The sequence below is a fragment of the Filicampus tigris genome, chromosome 6, assembly GCF_054856515.1.
Source record: "Filicampus tigris isolate MCC_2025a chromosome 6, RoL_Ftig_1.0, whole genome shotgun sequence".
NCBI lineage: Eukaryota > Metazoa > Chordata > Actinopteri > Syngnathiformes > Syngnathidae > Filicampus > Filicampus tigris.
This window is the reverse complement of record NC_141222.1, coordinates 23,024,376-23,045,909: the sequence shown is the minus strand read 5'-3', so window position 1 is coordinate 23,045,909 and position 21,534 is coordinate 23,024,376. Positions and strand designations below refer to the sequence as shown.

Below are 21,534 nucleotides of genomic sequence, written 5' to 3'. Positions count from 1 at the left end.
CGCAAAGCTGTCAATAAATAACGAATAGTCATGCCTGCAGCGGGTCGGCATTCTTTAATGACACGATTACAGTTACAATTGCAGTGACTGCCGTCATTGTCATTACATATGACCTGACACACTTCAGTGGTGTTCGGTCCACATACATTTTCTCAATCATATTTTAACCTTATTTGCATATTATTCGCTTTTGTCTTTCAATAATATGTTTGTCCTTTTTAGGTATTTTTCCCTTTTAGTTTATGTTGCTGTCTTGTTTTACTTAAGGAAAAATCAATGACAAATACTGTACAAATAGGAGTGCAGAGTAAAAAAAAAATCTCTCTCGCTCTCTCTCTCTCTAGTTAGAGTCCTGCTTTCGTTACTCTTACTGTGTTATTAAACTTAATATTACTTCATGATACGACCAAAGTAAAAATAAAAATGATCCTAAATAATTACTTCAGTAAGAGTAAATATTCAGTGAAAAAAAACCCTCAAGTACTGAGTAACTGGTGGGTTCCTTGTGATTTGATAGTTATTAAATCAGTGCATTAACGTCCATTTGCAAAAAAAAAAAAAAAAAAAAAATCAAATTAAATAGGAATGTGCAGATTATCAGATATTGCCCAACAATATAACTTTATCTTAAAACTATATGAAATTCCAGTTTTATAAAGTGACATAAACTGACCAAATCCCCCTACCAAAATAAATAAGCCACTTTGAAAACTTTGCCACTGTGCTGATGGGGCCATGGCAGCTTTCTATGCGGTCATGTGACGACCTGCCTCAGTTTGACTGGTGAAATGGAGTCAAAATGTTGCTAGTTGTTACGGATTGATGAGGCAGTCATGTGACCCAAGTCTGCCAAACCAAAACAAACGGAACCACCATCATTAGCAATAATTGATAAGACTTGCGAGCGGAAGGCAGCTCAATGTAAAAAAAAAGTAGTTGTTACATCACAAATTCAAGTTTGCCGTGAGCTCATGTTCAAAGTGCTGCCGTACAAAGTGCGCACACAGTCATGTGAGTGTTCCATTCTATGTGACTCACAGGCCCTCCATTGCGCCTCAGAATCCCTTTGTCATGTTTAGAGTACTGAACGACTGCTGAACACCACTGCTGTGTCATGTTTAGCCCTCGGACCTCCCCCGGCTGCGTTATTCCAAGCCATTGCTCAACTTTCCCACTCTCTCACTCTCTCTCTCTCTCTCTCCTCCCTCCCAAATTGCTGCATCATGTTAAGTCTCTCCCAGGCCGCAGTGGTTTGTGCTGAGCTGTCTTCCTGTTTTCATTCCTCCAGTGGGAGGGAAGGGGAGGAGGACGAGTGTATAAAAGCACAGCAGGATGGCACAAGCTGGACAAAGCAGCAAAGCCATCACAGAAGTACCGGTACAGCTTGACTGAGGAAAATAGCAACACAATGGAGACGCAGAAGACACAAAGAGCAGAAAAGTAAGAATTGATTTGATTGTGATTTTGACTTTGGTCTAAATAGCCATCAGATTTTAATATGTGTTGTATGCGGCTTTGCATGTGCTGATTTATTAATTATGCTCATCATACACATACATACAGTACTTTGAGTTAAGAGCATTCACAAGAATATGACATTTACCATGAAGGATTTACAGATATTTTATGAAAAGTACTCAAAAGTATGTTGATCAAGTGTCATAATTGTAAATAGAACCTTCATGAAAATCTGTTGCAGCCATGCAGGGGCCCAAATAAAAGAAAATGCATTTATCAAATTATCGGTGAGTTTAATCAAAAAAATAGAGATGAAAATAAAATGATTACGTACGAAATCTTTTGAAGATGCTTTGCCAGGGCTTCCCACTGACATAATTAAAATAACAGCTCGTTTCTAGGCCGTTAATGTGTTTCGTCCATATCATTGCCTTGAAAAAGTCTAGTTTCTTTACACAGAATAAACAAAAATAGAACATCCTAGTCAAAATCAGTTGAGAGTCACACCTTTCCTTTTTGCCTTTTAGTCCGTTTTAATGCTTTCACATTTGTCTTGAGTGAATAAAAAGCATGCTCTCAAGTGGCCGTTGAACACCATTCCATATATTTGCCTCCAAAAAAAAAAAGTCTTGAGCTGCTTTTCAAAGACATCAAGGCCTTCGCTTGCATCCGCCTTCCCTTTTTATCTTCAATCAGTCACAAGCAAAGCTCTTTTTTTGGGTGAAGATCAGGCCGCTGATTTGGCAACGGAAGAGTATCACTTGACAAATCGTCCATCACATGAAGTAGCACTACCTCAGTGCGGATGGTCACGACAGTAACGATGAATGTATTGCCCCCCCCCCCCCCCGCAGGGATCTGTCAGAACAGATCAAAAAGGTGACCATGGAGAGTCACATGAGGGCAGAGAACACGCAGTTAATGTTGAGCTTCCAGAAGGGACAAGTCAGCATGCCGCAGTATAAGGTAACACACATTTCAAACTCCGCTCTACATATTCATAACCAGTGAACATCTTCTCACCAGCTTCTGTCATCCTCTTTCCTCAGCTCCTCCTCAGCTCCCTCCGTGAGATCTACCACACATTGGAAGAGGAGCTGGACAGGAACTCCGACCACCCCGCCGTGGAGCCCATTTATTTCCCAACTGAGCTAGCCAGGCTGGAGTCCATCGAGAAAGACCTGGACTACTTCTACGGTCCGGACTGGAAGGAGAGGACGGTGGTACCGGCGGCCACAAGAAGATATTGCGACAGACTCCGCCAGGTTGGTTTTTCATGCTGAAGAAGCGCGTGTTGACCTCCATGAGAAGATGATGTTCATCCTTGCCGTCTTGATTCTCAGATTGGGAAGGAGAGGCCGGAGTTCCTGGTGGCCCACGCTTACACCCGATATCTGGGCGATCTGTCCGGCGGCCAGGTCCTAGGCCGCATCGCCCAGAAGTCCATGGGCCTGAAGAGCGGCGAGGGTCTGTCCTTCTTCGCCTTTCCCGGCGTGTCCAGCCCCAACCTGTTCAAGCAGCTCTACCGCAGCCGCATGAACGTCCTGGAGTTGAGCGAGGAGCAGAGATACGGCGTGCTGGAGGAGGCCGTCAGAGCTTTTGAGCTTAACATCCAGGTAGGGGATCATTACTTGACTCCAGAGAGGTGGGGGCTTCCGGTCACATCAAACGGACTTAAGTTGGCAATTTTAGGACTTGCTTAGCTAAACCTTATGAAAGACTCGACTCCATTGTGACTTATTTTTATCTATCTATCTATCTATCTATCTATCTATCTATCTATCTATCTATCTATATATCTATCTATCTATCTATCTATCTATCTATCCGTCCGTCCGTCCGTCCGTCTATCACGTATGTCCAATTTTCAAAATTTTTACGTTAATGCAATGTCTGTAACGCCGAAAAACCATTCACGTAAAAATAAGAAAAATTAAAAAAAAAAAAATGGACATAAGTGTTTTTCACAGGACAGCGACTATGTGTATATATATGTGTGTATATATATATATATATATATATATATATATATATATATATATATATATATATATGTATATATAGTGTTTGTGTAGTGCGCACACACCTGGCAACCTTTCAGTTTGCTACCGTGGGATGCAGAGAGTGCACAAGCCACATCACAAAAGAAAGGTGATTACATGTTTTTGACCAAATTGAAAAAGGAGAAAGGCAACATGCAATTTTTGCAACTCAAATGAAATAGAACAACAACAATGTCTGATTTATAATCCCTCTAAAAGCAACAGACACCTGAACTATGTTAACTTCACATTTTAGCTAACCGGTATCTTGTAAAACATTAACTAGGCTTCATGTCTTCTATGCGTTTAATTGAGATGACCACGAAGCAACAGACAATTTAGAGATTGTTTTGGTACCATTTAAAAAAAAAACGTGAGTACAGCTAACTAACGCGAGTAGCATACTGAGTGCAACGCAGCTACCGTGTGAATATATGTTGTGACTCAGCAAGTCTGTCAAGACTTCATTTATGACTTGAAGGTTAAAACTTGAGACATATACACATACTGTACCTCTGCTTGACTCACTCGCCCTCTTCTCCAGTCAACGTACACCTTGTGTTTCAGGTCTTTGAGGATGTGCAGAAGATGCTGAGTGTGGCTGAAGACCAGCTAGGCTCCAAAGTTGTGAAACGTAGCGATGCTCTACAAAGCTCCATGATGGCTGCTCCACTCTTCAGGATGCTCCTCGGAATCTTCGTGGCTGTTGTCACCATGGGAATCTGTATGTCATAGGGATGTATGCACATAATGTGAGTCAACTCAGGGTACAGCTATAGTACATGAAAATGACCTCACGCTCGCAGAGACCTGCAAAAACGATTGACAATGCTAGCTTTAGCATACATGACAGGCCAGTGGTTGGCGGTGTTGTTTTGTTAAGAAACCCGATGCACATGGCCACCAAATGTTTTTCGTCACGAGTCTTAACAAAAATCATCTTGTCAATATATTTTGTATGTGCACAAGTTAAAATTTGGTCATAACACTACACCAGTGTTGAGATCCACTGTTATTTTGAGCGGCGATTGGTCATTTTCAGTCGAAAGAAGTGACAAAATGGCCGCCCCCTGAGCTGGCTAAAAACGAATGGATTAACTGTTATCCCACAAACGCAATGTTATTCAGAATGCTGTGTTTCAACTAGTGGGCCTGCCGGGAACTAATTATTGAAAAAAATGTGTTTGGGTTGATTTCCACTTTAAGTTGGACAACCCAGTTACATAAACCAGAAAGTGGACTTGGAAACTATGAATTTCTTTTTGCATTCACATAGTTGAAGAACAACTTAATTTCGCTTCTCGGTGGAGCCGAGGTCAAATGGGCCTAATTCAGTGGAAAGCAAGTGAATCCAGAGAGAGCACTCGCTTTTGAACTTATTCTATTTTACTGCAATATAATTGTACATACCATTTCATAATGAACTGTAGTTATGTCTGATTTGACTGTAAAATAAGCACTTATATTGTAAACTAACTGTTTTTACAAGACTGTTGATGTTATTTAAACACGACCTTTTTAATAGTAATAAAATGTTTTGTTGTAAATGGCAGTTTGCATTTGCGAGTCTGTTTTTGTTGGTCACTATTAAATATGTCTATTTTCATTTTACCATGTGGGCTGCACTCTGCAAATATTTTGAAGTCCACCTTGTTGACATTGTTGTTCAAGGTTTGGCACCAGTTTTAAACCTAATCTACATCTTTAACTGCTTCAAAGAGTCATTGGTCAATTTACATTTCTGTAAATGTGTTGCTATGCACTTTGTGGGGAAATAGTTGCTAGGGAAGTGGTAGAATTGCTAAAACTACCAACAAAAAAGTGCTAAGTTAGCATCAATGAGCTTCAATGGACCTAGCATGTTTTTAGAAATGTGAGAGGAAACCGGAGTACATGGAGAAAAGCCACATTAGCACACCGAATACATCAAGATGACAACACCGTGCTTTTGAAATGCATTCTGAACTTTAATGATGGTTAGATAACTTTTCCTACACATTCGTGAATTGCACATAAATTATCAAATGACTTGAGTAGCAGCAGCAGCAGCAGCACGCAGCAGGGTGGAAAAGAAAAACTAAGAGTGACACAAATGAGAAGAAGTGTGCTGGTGTCTGGCTCTCCCTAGTGGACGATTAGAACTTGGAAGAACGCGGTCGACATGATTGTACTTCACTTTCTTCAACCTTACAAGGCACAGCAGCTGGGCTAAATGAGAACGTCACTTGTTACATGCCGAAAAGATACATTCAACTCTACTGCTGGAAACACGAACAAGAACTTGGTGGAAATGTATCACTTGCAGTATGAAGGCCATCAACTAAACTGTCAAACATCATAAAAAAAAAAAAGACATACTCCTTACGTCATAGCCCTCTATAAGAAAACTACATCTGAAGATTTACATTAGAAATCAATTAACAAAACATTTGCAAAATAAACTAACCCACTCCCAATTATCTTTATAAAAATAAGTATTAGGGCCACACTGAAAAGAAAAGATACGGGGAAAATTGAGTTGAAATGAGATGTCATTTAGTATATTAAAAAAATTACAAGAATAAAGTTGAGAGAATTAAATCTGTAAAATTCAGAAATAAGTCACATTAACTTCAAGAAGAGACGTAAATTTTGATTTTGGGTGTTGACATGACAGAGATGATAGAAGATGACATATTCCGAAAAGAATTGTAACTTTTGGATTTACAAATCAAAATATGACAATAAAGTTGTAATAATCAGAGTTAAAGTTTGTGCAAAACAAATTATGAGAAAAATGTCATATCATCACAAGTGTGATGAAAAAAAACCATCTTATTTTTTAGAGTGGTCCTAATACTCCTTCATATATTCAAAGAATGAAATGGTGCTATTTTATTAGTATTTTATTGTGCTCTTGACAACGTCATGGGATGGTCTGCACTCTCTAAAGAAAAAAAGTATTGCAACACACGTTGTGTATGTGTAAGCGACCCCAATACTTTTCTGTCTAATATAACATTAATTCATTAATTTAATTCTGCAAAGGGAATGAAGAGAAACCTCTCTTCCTGTTGACTATTAAATCATAATGTCTATTGTACCTGCAGTCTATCTGTTGATATTACGTATTGCACATTTCAAAGACACTTCAGTGACATTTGTGACACCTCACTGCCATAAAAATTAAATCTAAAATATAAATATCATATATATTTGAGGCTATATTAAAGTGAAATGAATTATGGGTAATGGGTTGCTACATGTATAGACTTCTTTCTTCTAATTCAATTTGGCACACTGTCCCATTGGAAAAAAAGAAAAGAAAAAAAAAAACAGCAAATGTTTTACCGACCAATCAGATCCAAGCAATCACTGTAATGTACAGTTTCAACACGTGTGCACAAAAAAAGCCACATGGCCTGGGCTACCTGTGCACAGCAGCTAGGACAGTTTGGGCTAACAAGGTGCGGTTACTCAGAGCCAGGCCTGGGGGTTACTTGTGGGCAGTGGGGGGGGTTTGTGGGTCGGGGCTCAGTTGGCTTCGTAGGTGGCGAGCAGTGCGGCGTCCACGGGCTCCATGCAGGACGGGCAGGTGAAGGAGCGCATGAGCCAGGCATCGATGCAGTCCAAGTGGTAGATGTGCAGGCACGGCAGGAACCGGATGGGGTCGCCGTACTCAAAGTCCATCATGCAAATCACACACCTGAAAAAGACGAGTGAGTGGTGCCTTGTGGCAAGGGAAAATAGGATTCTGCTTCTGACAGAGGAAGGCGGAGCCGCAGAAAGTATCTGAATTCACTTAACGTTATGATTTGATGACTACAAATTAGGGCTGACAATGCAATGTTGCAGAATGCAATTTTCAAATTGTAACGGCTGCAATTAAAAAATATATATTTTGGTCGGTAGGCTTATTTTTGTATACATATTTCATTGATTTATTTATATAGTGTCTAGATTACGTTCAGTGCTTAGAAGTGAAGTCCACATTCAAAAGCCCAAAGTATAATATTCCCGACTCACTCTTTGACTTTGCGGTCGGAGGGGTCGGAGCCCGGATCAAAGATGCCCTTGGGCAGGTGGTGGATGAGGCCGATCCGCTGGGCGATGCGCACCTGCTCCTCCTCGCTTAGCTGACTGGCTAAGCGACTCTCTCCGGGCGTGGGATGGTACACGGGCACGGGCTGCGGGCGCTCCTGCAAAGCCGGCGAGAAATTGCGCTTTGTACAGGGAGGTCCTTGGTATACACATTAATATAAGGTAAAACACTCCCATGCGCGGTCCCGCTTTAATGTTCCTCACACTCTAGGCCGCAATATCGGTATCATATCGGAAGTGAAAAGTTGTATCGGGACACAACTATCTATGATTAAGGTTTTTTTCAAAGCATTTTCAAAAACATATTTTCCCAAATCTTGTCCTCGCACTGTTGCTGTTTTAGTAGGCTACTTTTTATTTAGTTACTTTGCTTTTAATGTCTTGAACTCTTTTGTTTGTAAATGCTTTTAAATGTTGTACTTTTAATTATGTGAAGTACATTGAGTTGACTTGCGTATGAAATGCACTACGGTATATAAATAAAGATGCCTCGGCTAACTTAGCATGTGTTAACATTTATTATGACTTTGAAAGCCTATAGGGCCTTTATGTATTCAATAACTTTTAAAGACGTTTTAAGGGTGTGCAAAAAAACGTGTGTACGCTGCTTTAGCCATTTACACCTGCGCAGTCTTCTGAGATCCAATACGAAAATATAAAGACAATAATGATCAACGACAATAATCAGATTGGCAGTATGAGAGAGGTATGTTCATGGCGGCTGTACTTTGAAGGTAATGTGCCCTATTTAGCAACAGGAGAAAGCTTTTAAATATGCTGAAGAGCAGCTCTACGATTATAGCAAGAAAAAAATATATGAATACCTTTCTGACAGTGTCAATCAAACGCTACGTTTACATTATATAAAGAAAAAAACTGCATTGCATGGGATTTCATTACAGTGTGTGCCTTGTATAATGGCCACAAGTGTAAATGTTTTAGGTTAAATGTCTCCAGCTTATAGTGTATCGTGTCGGATATGTAGGTCGGTGTGGGGCCGGCTCGGGTCACCTGGTAGGGCGGCGGCGGCTCTCCGGGTAAGCTGCCCACCTCAGACTCGTTCAGTAGAGACAGATCATCCGCTCCTTGGGAAAACAGGCAGTTCCCCATTGATGTGACAGCAGCATGAGCGACACACAAACACACACAGACTCGACGACGCGGCGAGCTTGTTTTCTCCTTTCTTCGGCGTCTTTACAACAAAAACGAAAGTGTGACCGAAATTCGACGTTACGTCACGAAATAAACTCCGCGATGATTTCTAACTAACAAAAATATAGCTGGTGACACTCATTAAAAGAGCTCGGGCGAGTTATCTTCGTGTGCCAAATTCTTGTGTTTACAAAATGTAGACCGGAAGTCTAGTCTGGGAGTTTTTGGCTACTTCCGCAAGTGAAGGAGGCTGTCGTCACGACTAAAAATACACCCTTTGCCATTTAAAACGTTGAAATTCTCAAAGTAGAAAACTCAAGTTAAAATCAAAGTACAGTATAAAATGTTGTACACAGTTACCGTTCCGAGACAATAAAAAAGAGAGTGAATACCGGGTTTCGTAAAGACACCTTTGGCGGACCCGGTAGTTCCGACACGCCCCTTTTGAGCTGCGCGCATTCGGTGACGCTAAGCAAGGAGGGGCAAAGGCGTTAGCTCATAAAGGAAGCTTGCACATTGTGCTGTAGCTTGTAGCACACGTAAATTTCTGGCTAACCAATATGCCTACGTGGCGGCCATGTTGGAAGGGGCGACGTTCCCACCAAAGGCAATTTTACAGACTTCTATCTGAGTTATGTAACTTTTTTTTAATTTGCTTTTGAGCCTCTTTTTGAACAAACGATTTGCATGTTGTACTGATTCAAATGTGAGCAGTGATTCTCATGCTTTATTTTTTTGTGCTAAGTACCATCTTAAAAACTACTTGGCTCTCCAACTACCCCTATCATGAACAAAATTAAAAATCACTAGTGCAGTAGGCCAAAGTGTTCATCAGAAATAAGGCAGAGGTTTTATTCTTAAAAAGTATATTGTTGTAAGCCACAGTAACACTATGCAGAGTTTGAACAAAAACAAAGTCTAAGTAATGAGGTAACTAGGTCTCTCATTCTCTGGAATGGATGGTACACGGACTGGTCAGAGCACATACAGTATAAACAAGCACAGCAACATTCTCACCTACCTACCCTGCTCATCATTGACATTTGACTGGCTTAAGTGTGTCTGTTTGGGGTTAGTGTATTGCTGTACTAAAAATAAAAACACGTGACGTCGACTGGTACAGTCAAGAACATCCTTTTTATTCAATCAGGTGCTGCTCTTCTCAAACTGCGTTTTTCTTCTTATGGAAAAGAAACTGTAATTAACACATGCATTTCACCTAGAGCTCTGGGGGTGTTCTCACAAAGAAGTGGTGCGTAGACAGAGGCGCAGAGGAGCTGGGACTAAAGGGAGGGGGGGGGGGGCAAGGGGGCGAGAGGGCTGCTGCCTAGTAACCATACACGCTTAAGAAAACAAAACTAAACGAGAGAACACAGACCTGGAGCTGTCCAGCATGAGGTGAGGCAGAAGGGGACAAATAGCGGGGAACCCCCCCGAGAGGTCACGACCTCTTTAACGGCCAGCCGGTGTGTTTGAAGTAGTTAATACTGCTGAGAGTTTTACTGTGTAAAACCCGCCATTAACGATAATACTTAGCAGAGATTCCTTTGTGGAAAAGTGGTTGTGAAAATGCAAGCCCACACCCTTCCCTTCAACCTCATGCAGGATAAGTCCGGCAATAAGGTGCTTGTAGCTTTCGTTTTAAGTCCAAGGCTTCCTGTCCTCAAAGAGCTTTTAAACACAGCATACCCTGATAAGCAAATATTTAAAAAAAAAAAAAAAAAAAATCATCCAAATTATAATGAAACAAAAAAGGGGAAGTAAAACAAAGCCAAACAATAAATAACCAAAACAAAAGAGCAAACTCTTATCCTAGTCCGAGCAGCCCCTGTTCCAACATCCCGAAGCGGTTCGTTCAGCGTTCTCCATCCCATAAACAGCCCTGAACCCGCTCATCCCTTCCTAAAAACCCACCCAAGGACACCCCCAAAAGCCCGTCAGCGTCATTTGTTCACGTACATTAGCTGTTGAATGGAGAAGCAGAAGTGATGGGTATGGCGAGATACAATGTGAAGCATACAGACAAGAATAACATGTGAGCTAACTGCATTCTGCTCAGACAAAAAAAAAAAGTTTCTCAGTAATATTTTTTTTTTTTTTTTTTTTTTTTTGGTCCCGCCCATCAGCGGGAGAGAGCGAGCCAGTGAGCGAGAGTGACGGACACACAGTTACATACTACTCGAGTGTCGAAGAGAAAATTGACAGTGGAGACAGGGGGAAGAAAGGGGAAAAAAAAAAAAAAGCAACAGCGAAACAATGACACTTTTTTTTTTTTTTTGCCATCATTTATCGAGAAATAACGAATTGACACTTTTTATATCTGTATGCCGATTTCAGCATGCAGATATAAGGAAGAGGAGGGAGGAACGATAATGGTTCATTTGAAACGGTTACAGTTGTGCTCGAGCGCGGCACTCGGGGAATAACCAGCTAACCAAACAAAACAAAAATATTGGATTACAAAATGGAGTCTGTGAACAAAAGGCACTTTTAAGGGACAACCTTTAACTGCTGGGAAACTATACACTACAGCACAAGCACTAGAAGAGTCATTTACAGAGGCGGGTGGAGGCGGGGAAGGGGGGGGGCAACAGGGGAGAGGCTCACATTGCTGCCCATGAATAAAAACGGTCTCGTGGCGTTTGTTTGGCCGCGTTCTACTCTTAGCGCGTCTCGGGAGCACTTTTTTTGTTTTTGGATTGAGGCCAATGTTTGGAGTTTTCTGCTGGTGAGTTTTAGGCAGCGCTCGGGTAAAAAAAAAGTTGCCTGGCTTTCTTGACGTGAGAGTCAGCTTTGCTTTATGGAACAGGAACCTCTCCCCCCCATTCAATAGAAGAAGAATACAAACAGTGCGAGAGAGAGGAGTAATGCGGCTATTTTTGTGTTTTTTTTTTTTTTTTAAATTTTTTTTTGACCATTTGTTTCGAATAGTTGTGAATGGAATTGATAGTGTTTAAGGAGCACCGGTTTTCACTTGATGATCAAGAAGTTGTGTAGATTTGTTTTCCTTCAGCCCTCCCGCATTTTTTTTTTAAACAAATGATTACACAGAAACATAAAAAAAGAGACAAAGGAAAAAAAAACGAAACCCCCGACTTACAAAGACTAGGATTTTTTTTTTTTTTTTTTTTTTTTTTTAATCATGGCCCTCTAAGTTTAGAGTCCCGGAGCTTATGGACTTGCGACAAATACATTTTTTTTTCTCTTTTCTCGTAGCTTTCTTAAAAATCTCTAACAGACAAACACAATGATCTACCCAATGCATTGCACGTGGCTCAATCGACACATATTTCTCAATAATAATACTTTCCATCAAAAAACAAAACACTTTTTTCTTCTTCTTCTTCAATCCTACAGTCAAAATTTTGTTGACATGTTTATCTAAGGTATTAGAACGCTGCGCTGCTGCACATGTGTGTGGTGTCGTTTGGGGTCGGGACTGCAAAGGGAAGGTCGGGTGGTGTCACCCAAAGGGCATTGTGGGAAGGAAGGCTTCAGAAAATAACTAGACTGCCCACCAGCTCACGGAGCAAAAAGTTCAAAAGGAGCATACGTATATCATAAATATATAAGATCTCTCTCTCTCTCTCTCTGTTTGTCTTTACAAAAGCATGTTTGCCATCCTCTATAAAGATATATCCAGGCCAGGGGTTCCCAAATTGGCACTTTATTTTTTATTTATTTATTTTTTTAGGTAAGATTATCAGAATAAAAGGCTGCTGCTATCGACTGTCAAACGGGCACAATTTCTTGATGCAGCTTTGTATTTTATCATTAATTTATATCGCTTTAATATAATCACCAGTGCCAAAATTAATGAATCGACAACTACTTCTGCTTTTACTTTGGAAAACAATGACCAAAACGGCAACTGAATCGGTGTGATATCGCTGAGTTTTTTTTTTTTTTTTAAATCGCTAAACAATACCAAATAAGCAACAATAATTGGTTAAGAAACAGCAATCATGAATAAAATGGTTGCGTAATACACTTTAATGCAAAATAACATTGTATCCGATTAATCGAGGGAATAATCGATACCACAAATATCAGACAGCCCTAAGTGTAATACTTGATGGCTTGTGCTGAATTGGGAAACCCTGGCCGAGGCCAACGTTTTTTTAGCCTTGAGCATTAGCTCGCATGCCAGAAAAGAACCTGAAGTGTAATACTAATTGCATGAAGGGAATACAGAGGCACTTTCATATTACAGTTAATAGTTTCGATATATGTTTTAAGCACATACTGTAGAGCTAATGTTACACGAGAGGCCGAGACCCGAGTTCCCGGTCTTTACTATCCCTGCAAAACAGAACCAACAGCGAGGCAGTCCAGTTATTTTTTGATGTCGGATTGTGTCATGATGCAAATTCTAGATGTGAACAGTTTACATGTAACAAATGTCAATTTGGACAAATCTCAAATGAATGAAAAACCATTAACAAAGGCATTTTGGAGAACCAAATATAAAGGCTTCCCTTTATCATTCTATGACAGGTGTTAGTGTTGGTGTGTGTGCGCGTGTGCGTGTGTGTGTATTCCTTTGACTGGACTATAGGGTGAAGCAACGCAGGGGATTGTGTGTGATGAGCTGGTGTTACCGTGCTGTCCTTGCGCGCGAGAGATTTTGAGAAGCTGTTTAGTTGACATCTATTCACTGAAATCCGGGCCTGGTCCGAAGCGTGCTATATAATAACTACGGCCGAAAGTGTTATGACATGCAAAACAATCCGAGTGAAACGAAACCAAAAAGAAAAAAAAAAAAAAAAAAAATCTGCCAATAAAAGAGATCACAAGAAAAAAAACAAAAAAACCTACAAGCTAAATGAAAGCTAATAATATGAAGCTCATGCTGTGTGTGTGCGTCTTCCTGTAAAATAAAATAAATTGTGAACAGGGATGGGCATTGGACTGCTTTTCCTTGAATTGAGTTTGGGTTTTTTTCCCCCACATTTTTTAAGATAGGAGAAAGTCTCTCTGGATGTTCTGAACTCCTGTTTCGATGCCGGCTTCCAATGTTGTACTTCTTTAGACGGCAATCTACAGTGTTCCCCTGCTGTGTCGTTCGTTCCCCGCGATCGTTTCATAAGGACGCAGGCAAGTGTGAATTTAGATTGACCCACTTTTAGGGTAGTGCCACGCTGTGCCGCGGCATTTCAATTGTGAAGAAGTGAAGAGGAAGAGAAGGTCCCCAACTACGCTCCAGTAATAGTCATTTGCACAGAGCAGAGAGAATGTATGAATTGAGGATTGTTGTATGCTTTGTATGTGTTGCATCTTAATTTAGGTCATGAATACGTTACAGAAATGCTAACTGAATATAACTCGGGCCAATTAGCGGAGCCCAGAGTTCAAAGCAAAAATGGTGAAGCAGCATTTGGCTGCATTGCTGCACACAAATCAAATAATAAGCCCGCGTAGTGTAAATGCTTTTAAATCCAGGTTAAAAATGACCCATGATTAAATCTTTTAAATCTTTTTTAAAATCTATTTTTTCCCAAAATCTTGTTCTTGCACTGTGTATTATTTTAGCAAGCTACTTTTTTTTCTTTACTTTGCTTTTAAAGGTCTTTGACATTTTTTTTTGGGAGGGAGGGGGGGTTGCTTTTAAATGTACTTTTAATTATGCGAAGCACATTGAGTTACCTTGCGTATGAAATTCTCACTGTAGTTGCCAGCCTTGTACGTCGTAATTAATCGATTCATTGTGCCCATCCCTAATTCTGATAAAAAGGTGAGTGGCTGTGTGACAGACTATTTTGGGGAAGATGGTTGCAAATGTGTGTGTATGTGTGTGTGTGTGTGTGTGTGTGTGGTGCACTTGCGGGGTTAAACTAGACCTGCACGCACAGCCACATCTCTGTATAAAGCCTCCTTGGCCTCCCTCATCGCCCTTGTGGCCGTCCATGTGCAATTCTGTTCATCCCGAATGAGAATTAATAGTGCATAGGTGAGGGGATGAAAGAGCACATGCAGCCTTTAGTGTTTTCAAACGCTTTCAACTGGCTAACGCTTCTTCTCCTCCCCGTAAAAAAAAGAAAAAAAAAGGCGCCCTGATACTTGGACAGGTAAACAAAAAAAAAAAAAAAAAAAAAGACCAGCCACTTAGTGCATATATGTCACACCATCTGATGGCGTCACCGGGATTGGCCAATCGCAAATCAATTTCAGGGCTTGAGCGAATGAGGCGCGTGAGAGGGTGGGGGTGGGGGGGGAGGGCGGCACGCAGGGATGTGGCTGCGTGTGTGGTCTTGAACCCGAGTGGTGGTGGTGGTCATCGAGGTGGGCGTCGCCGGGATCTTTGAGATCACGAAGGGCGATTTTAGGTGGCGATCACTGATTGCCATTTTGTTTTTTAACCTCCGCGGGCCAATGCGCGGAGTTTCATGGTGGAGACGACAAAATGATAAAAAAAAAATATATATAAGAGTGATTTAAAACAAATTGAAAAAAAAAAAAAAAAAAAAAAAAAGAAAAGAAACCACAAATGTAAAAATTGGTCAATTGCCAGGTTGCCATATTTGTGTTTCCTGTCCAACATTTTCCTTGATGAGCGTGCGGCAGTCCCTCGTCTTCCGCCTGGCAGTGCGAGTCTGTCCACTCCATCTCATGGAGGCCTCCTGCATTTTCAAAGGGGGGGTTGGGGGGGGGGAGGAGGATACGATCGTTCCAGTTCAAATTGGGTTGGGTGGGAGTGGCCACGTGGGGTGGGGTGGGGCCATGTGGTGTGGGGGGGGGGGGGGGGGGGTTCTGTAGTTGTACTTTGTACAATGTGGGCCAGAGAGAAAAGCTTTTTAAGTGTCAGCAGTTTGCTCTTGATCATTTTTTTTCCCCAATTTTCATGACACCATTTTAGCTGTGGATTCGTCGAGACCATGTCAGAGGAACCAGGACTGTGGAGGAGAAAAGGCAAACAATTAGTTATGAGCAGGGAGCACAGTAGAAATCCCTAGACTGCACTGAAAACCTGCAAAAGATTATATAATAGAATTTTAGAGTGGAGCCTCCAAAATTGAACAGCCGAAAGGTTGTACGAGTTGAAATTCGATCAAAAATGTCACTTTCAAACAATTCTGCAGCTGTACAAAAACAAAAGCCTTCACACATGGCATCATGCAAGACTTCAGCTCAGTGAGCACATAAAGGAGTGACTGCATTATTGATTTGCCTTTGTTGTGCTGCCGCCACAGACTCAAGCACACTATGATGAAGACCCCAAACCAGAATTTCATAGTACAAATTGGCCGGTAGTAAAATAAAAAAATAAATAAAATAAAATAAAAAATTAAAATAATAATAAAAATAAATAAATAAATAAATTATATATATATATATATATATATATATATATATATATATATATATATATATAAATAATCGCTTCTATAATTGTAAGTAATTATAAGTAAATTACTAAAGGCATTAAAAATATGACATATTTACATGCCCGTTTGAACTTTTTTCTGCCGTCTGCCCCTGTTTACATCCTTTTGTAGCTGCTCTAGTGCAATAATATAAACCACAAAGATCATTTTCGGACCACCAGGCGGCACTCTCTGATGCCTGTTTTTAATATTTGCTGAGCTCAGCTGTACTCCACAGAGTAAAAAAAAAGAAAAAGAAAATAAAAAATAAAATAAGGTCAACTTCGCCACTTGCTGTTTTAAAGAGGGCTGACTCGAGCCTTTTTCTCATTAAAAACACTTGTGTTGGTTCGCAGCTATAAATAGCAGGCCAGCAATTCTTGTATTGTACTAAACCGAGGATCAAGTTTCAGACTACTGATAAAAAGTCTCTGTGGTATTATTAAACAGCACCGGGGTGAAGACTCCTCTAAGAGAGAAAGTTTTGGCACAGGCCGAAGCGCTCTGGCTTGTGTTCACATTCCACGGGCCTCGACCCGGGAAGCGCAGCAAATCAGGCCGCTGCGTTGTTCCAAAGTTTCACCAATCCTCCCTATTCTTCCCCAACCCTGACTCGTTTGCGTTTGTAGCCGATTCATCCTCCTGGCTTCCACTTCCATTAACCCCCTACTCTCTTCCTCTCCATGTAATCGCCCTCCCCATGTAATCCTTGGCAGAGGAACGTGACCCCAGCCCCCCCCCCCCCCCCCCGCCCCCCCTCGCTCGTCCAAGTCCAACAGCCTATGACATCATGTCTGGTTGCCAGCAGCAACCAGACAGCCGGGACGTGACTGCGGAGTGCAGTGAGCTTCAACTAACTCCCTTGCTCTTTTTTCTTTTCTCTCCTGGTGCTCTGTGTCCCTGGCTTTTTTCTTTTTTTTTTGTTTTGGGCCTCCCTCCTCTCCTTTGACATTGCTCCGCCTGCACCGCTCACATCTCACCACCAGAGAGCTCCTCAGACCACTTTTTTTTTTTTTCCTTCCAGGCTAAGGCCTTGAGGTGGACCACTGATTCGAGAGTACTCACAAAAAGTGAGAGCTAGTCGGCTTTTGAGCAAAATTACAAGACGAGCCGAAAACGCATTCTAAACTTTATGGGTGAACACTATTTGACCTTGTCAAATCTTTTGAATGTACATGTTCAAACAGTCAATGTTTTCGTGCTCATTGCTATTCTTTAACAAGGAGCTAAATGACAAAATTCACAATTGGTGTTTGATCCATGAATGGACTAATCCACTTCCTGGTCTGGTACAGTCAAGTCCTCTTCAGCGTGTGGGCTGCAGCACGCCTGACAGGACATAGGACGTCCGCCATCTTGGTTTGAAATTGGCCATTTCATGAGGATCAAAGATGAACTCCTACTTGAGATTAGGGACGGACCGATTATCGGCCGGGCTAATTGTCCGTACCAATATTTGGCGTTTTGACGAATATCGGCATTGGCCAGTATTTAACAAATCTGATGGCTGGTAATTAATCAATTAAAAACTGTGTTGTAATCAAAACAAAGATGTGTGAAAGTCTAACATTTCTCTGATTTTTAAATTTTGGAGGACTTTGTTTACTGTAGAAAACTAGATGGATTTTTTTTCAGGCTATTATTTCAGGTTTCATTTAACTTCTAAAGACATGCTGACGACCCTGGGTGCTCCCTGAACGTTTTGTTACAAGATTATAACAAAGATGCACATAAATATAATAATAATCAAAATATTTTCAAAAATATATGATTGTATAAATAAAATAAAATATAAAATATTATTATCACATAAAATATGTGATGATAATTTCAAAATAAAATCAACATAATGCAAATCTGAAAAATTGTTCAATAAACATGCATGAAGATATTTCAACAAAATTAAGAGGTATTATTTTTTAGATTTTTGATGCCAATATTTTCCTTTTCCTCAAAATGAATATCGTCTTCAAATATCCTCCTTGACTATTAATAATCGATGGCGGCCCTGAAAAAAACATACCGGTCTACCTCTAATTGAGATATTGTCAAATTGCCACCAAATTAGATCCACATACACTCGGCCAGCACAATTCAGCAAATTACAATTAACTTTGCGATATTTACACTTAAAATGCGGGCTTCTGCCGGTTGATACCAACACTTGGACTCTTGTGAAATGTGCTCTGTCCACAAGAGAAGATTTTTTTTTTTTGGTTTTGTTTTGCAAACGTTCGATAAGCGATTGTAGAGGATAATAATATCTTTCGAACAGATGTGAGCTGTCGTCAGGAGGCGGGGGAAACGAAGGGGCAAGAGTTTTGGCAGGGGGTTGCGTGTTCATGCGTGTGTTCGATGCATGCTCGGACACATTTGGACGGGGTTTGAATGTCCCCTCTGTGCCAGGGCCGCATCTGTGGAGTGGTGCAGGTGGGGAGCCTGAAAACACAGGAGGGGGGGAAAGTGAGGGAGGGGGTGCCGAGCGGAGCTGGGGAGCCGGGGGGGGGAGGGGGTGAGCGGGGCTAGCGTGGAGGGTGGGCGGGCTTTTGCGGATTGCTTCCATGTGTGCTCAGGGAGGACGGCGGAGTCGAGTTGGCCGCAGGCAGGTGCGGTTAGCCCCTAATGAGAAAAGTTGTGTTGGTGATGGAGGAGGCCCAAAAGACGCTGCAGCCCAGCGGCAGAGCGCAGCCAAGGCGCAAACCACAATGTAGTGCGCTAGTGGCCTCACACGCTGCTCTAATACACACTGCGGGGCCTTGTGGAGATAAATCAACACCGGTTCAGCTCTAACTAACTGGCTCCGTTTACATTCACGGCAGGGAAGCTACCGTAGGAACAGAAACCGTAAACCGGTCCTGTAACTTAAGGCCTTCATACGTGCGCAACCGCAAATCAATGTAGGTGGGCGATGACCAATATCGGGCCCGTCATAATACACCCCTGCGGGCATTTCGCAGCAACGTCTTGGATGTGGAAAGCTATGATGTCAATTCAAACAAGCACCGTGTCGGAGCTAATCATTCTGGTCGGGCAGAAAGTGCGAGGAACGCATGAACATCAAAGCGGGCGCCAACGAAAGGCCAGGGAAATGAGAACATTCAGATCTTTGAACAGATCATGCAGAATTCGACCCAATTCAAAACAGCGGCGCCGCATGCCGCGGTCTTGGCGTCGACTGACTGAAAGCGCCACAAAAAAAAAAAAAACGGATCGTGTTGATGCTGAGTTGGCTATGGGGGCGTGTCCCGATTCAGGGGCTGCACCCTCGATTCCCCAAAATTTGTGGTCATCAGGTGTGCCGAGGGACATTGTCCAATTTCACTGAATGAGTCCGAAAATTATGGCGAGCCCCCGCTAATATTACTCTTCCTCGCGGGGCTGTGTTATACTGGCTCCTGGTGGCCAATGTGTGCATACCATAAGGAACGCAATGTTAATGGGCGTTGAAGCAAGGAAATGATACACAAAATGTTGAATTCTTTATGGGGAAAGATGATTTGAGTTCTAAGTGCTCCGGGTCGACAAATTAAACTCATAAGTCACGGTGACACTGTATCTACTTTTTGTGACAATTTTGTTTCGTGGTATGACGTTAGATTATTTTGCTATGTAAAATATGTGCCTTGGTTCTATAAAGGTTGGGAAACAGGACTATGCACTCTTAAACAGCATCTACAATTGCTAGTTTCAAATACTATTACAAATCAGGTGATTCACTCACTACAATTGGGCCGATTTGAAAGCAAAAGCCAACCCAAACATATTTTTTTTCAAGAATATGTTCCATGCAGGCCCGCTAGTTGAAACAAGGCATTCTAATTAATATTGCGTTTGTGGAATGTGAGTTAAGCAGCAAAATCCACCTGTTTTTAGCCATCTCAGGGGACGGCCATTTTGTCACTTCTGTCGACTGAAAATGACATCACAAATGCTCGGGGCTCAGATAACGACCAATCACGGCTCAGCTGTACAAAATTATGGCCTACATAAGTGTTTCCTGTATAAATATTTCCTGTTATTATGGCTAACGCAGGTTAATGATATCTGCTTTTTCTTTCCCAATTAATTTAAAATAGAGATATATCGGAATATAGTTTTCTGTGAAAAATAGTGGTAATACGTCCTTTAAAGTGGAAGTCAACCCAAACATATTTTTTCAAGGATATGTTCTGTGCCGGCCAACTAGTTGAAGACATTCCGATTAATATTGCATTTGTGGAAAATGAGTTAATACACCCGTCCTCGGGGGCGGCGGCCATTTTGTCACTTCTGTCGACTGAAAACGACATCACAGATGCTCAGGGCTCAGATAACGACCAATCGTGGCTCAGCTCCAGAAAACAGGTGAGCTGTGATTGGTCGTTATCTCAGCCCTGTGACAAAATGGCCGCCCCCCTGAGATGTCTAAAAACGGCTGTATTTTGCTGCTTAACTCATATTCCACCAACACAATATTCATCAGAATGCCTTGTTTCAACTAGTGAGCCTGCATAGAACATATTCTTGAAAAAAAAAAAATATTTGCGTAGACTTCCACTTTAAAAAGAGTGTGAAAAGAAGAAGAAGAAGAAAAAAAAAAACAATCCCACTGCGACGGCCTTTGAATGCGGCCTCTCGAATTGGCCCACAACTACGGCTATCCTCGTCGCTGTGAACGGGGCCCGCTTGCCCCTTCGAAAGCCATGCCGGTGCATTTTGCTGACGCACAAGAGTGACGGTGTGCATGCTTGAAATGCGAGTGATGAGGAGACACAGGCGACAGAGGTGGACGGGTGGGTGTTAGTTGAACGAGGGAGGCTGGCAGGGTACCTGAGTCTGCTGGGGGATATTCAGAAAGTTGTCCCGTGTTCCGATGCCGACAAACCGGTTGGGAGCTGTGGAGCCTGGCGTGGAGTATGCTACAAACAGAGAGAGACAAGTGTGTACATGCTTTTACACAAACATACACACCGAGCTCACGCTTTAGAGTTTGATGCTCTCATCATCATTAGTTGAAAGAAAATTTGGTCAGTTCAGTGCATGGCAATGGATCACTGTCAAATGAACTATTGGGAAAAGACAGAAAGGGCCGGTGAGACTGACGCTCTCCTCGTCGTACGGATGATTTGTTCGTGTCGCGGGCAACTTAATTGTTATTTCCCTTCACTTAGCCATGTAATCTGTGGTTACACAGGGGATGTCGAGTCTGTAATGAAGAGTGCTAACATGAGGAAGCTATTTCGAATAAGTCACTAATGATCCTCAGCAGCCCCTGGGCCCGTAATCATACAAAACCACTGAGGACCCACTGTCGACATAATAATAGGGCGACCGGCAGAAGAACCGGATTCATCACCGGTGGCAACCGACGCTCCGTTTACATTCAGCGGCTCGAAGAGGAGCGCGCGACACCCGGCCGCCGACGTCGCGGGATCAAATTTAGGGCAGTTGTGTTCACT

General features: G+C 41.8%; 3 protein-coding genes across 7 annotated transcripts in view; 1 reads left to right on the top strand and 2 right to left on the bottom strand.

The window, feature by feature from the left end:
• The first annotated feature begins 1,124 nt into the window (after window positions 1-1,124).
• On the top strand, window positions 1,125-5,052 carry hmox1b (heme oxygenase 1b). The gene is made up of 5 exons (XM_086034396.1): window positions 1,125-1,440; window positions 2,313-2,424; window positions 2,508-2,723; window positions 2,802-3,074; window positions 4,068-5,052. The coding sequence occupies exons 1-5, from the start codon at window positions 1,409-1,411 to the stop codon at window positions 4,233-4,235; spliced, it is 801 nt and encodes a 266-aa protein (XP_085890522.1). The 5' UTR covers window positions 1,125-1,408; the 3' UTR covers window positions 4,236-5,052.
• A 391-nt stretch (window positions 5,053-5,443) lies between these two features.
• On the bottom strand, window positions 5,444-9,147 carry rnf11a (ring finger protein 11a). Its single transcript, XM_086034397.1, has 3 exons — window positions 8,592-9,147; window positions 7,506-7,678; window positions 5,444-7,185 (listed from the first exon to the last, which is right to left on the bottom strand). Exons 1-3 carry the CDS (start codon window positions 8,688-8,690, stop codon window positions 7,014-7,016), a joined length of 444 nt encoding a protein of 147 aa, XP_085890523.1. The 5' UTR covers window positions 8,691-9,147; the 3' UTR covers window positions 5,444-7,013.
• A 703-nt stretch (window positions 9,148-9,850) lies between these two features.
• nfixa (nuclear factor I/Xa) overlaps window positions 9,851-21,534 on the bottom strand; it is a 177,179-nt gene continuing 165,495 nt past the window's right edge. For all 5 annotated transcript variants that reach the window (XM_086034392.1, XM_086034393.1, XM_086034394.1 and 2 more), the window contains 2 exons: window positions 20,906-20,994; window positions 9,851-15,625 (listed from right to left, as the gene is read on the bottom strand). In XM_086034392.1, coding sequence (XP_085890518.1) covers window positions 15,611-15,625; window positions 20,906-20,994 — 104 coding nt within the window. In that variant the 3' untranslated portion in view covers window positions 9,851-15,610. The remainder of the gene's footprint in view (window positions 15,626-20,905; window positions 20,995-21,534) is intronic.

Excerpts from the sequence above, each read along its gene's own strand:
- rnf11a (XM_086034397.1), bottom strand. The coding sequence starts at position 8,690 with ATGGGGAACTGCCTGTTTTCCCAAGGAGCGGATGATCTGTCTCTACTG. Across the intron at positions 7,679-8,591 it reads AGCCGCCGCCGCCCTACCAG|GAGCGCCCGCAGCCCGTGCC; the intron begins GTGACCCGAGCC and ends CCGGCTTTGCAG. Across the intron at positions 7,186-7,505 it reads TCCGACCGCAAAGTCAAAGA|GTGTGTGATTTGCATGATGG; the intron begins GTGAGTCGGGAA and ends CGTCTTTTTCAG.
- hmox1b (XM_086034396.1), top strand. The coding sequence starts at position 1,409 with ATGGAGACGCAGAAGACACAAAGAGCAGAAAA. Across the intron at positions 1,441-2,312 it reads AAGACACAAAGAGCAGAAAA|GGATCTGTCAGAACAGATCA; the intron begins GTAAGAATTGAT and ends CCCCCCCCGCAG. Across the intron at positions 2,724-2,801 it reads ATTGCGACAGACTCCGCCAG|ATTGGGAAGGAGAGGCCGGA; the intron begins GTTGGTTTTTCA and ends CTTGATTCTCAG.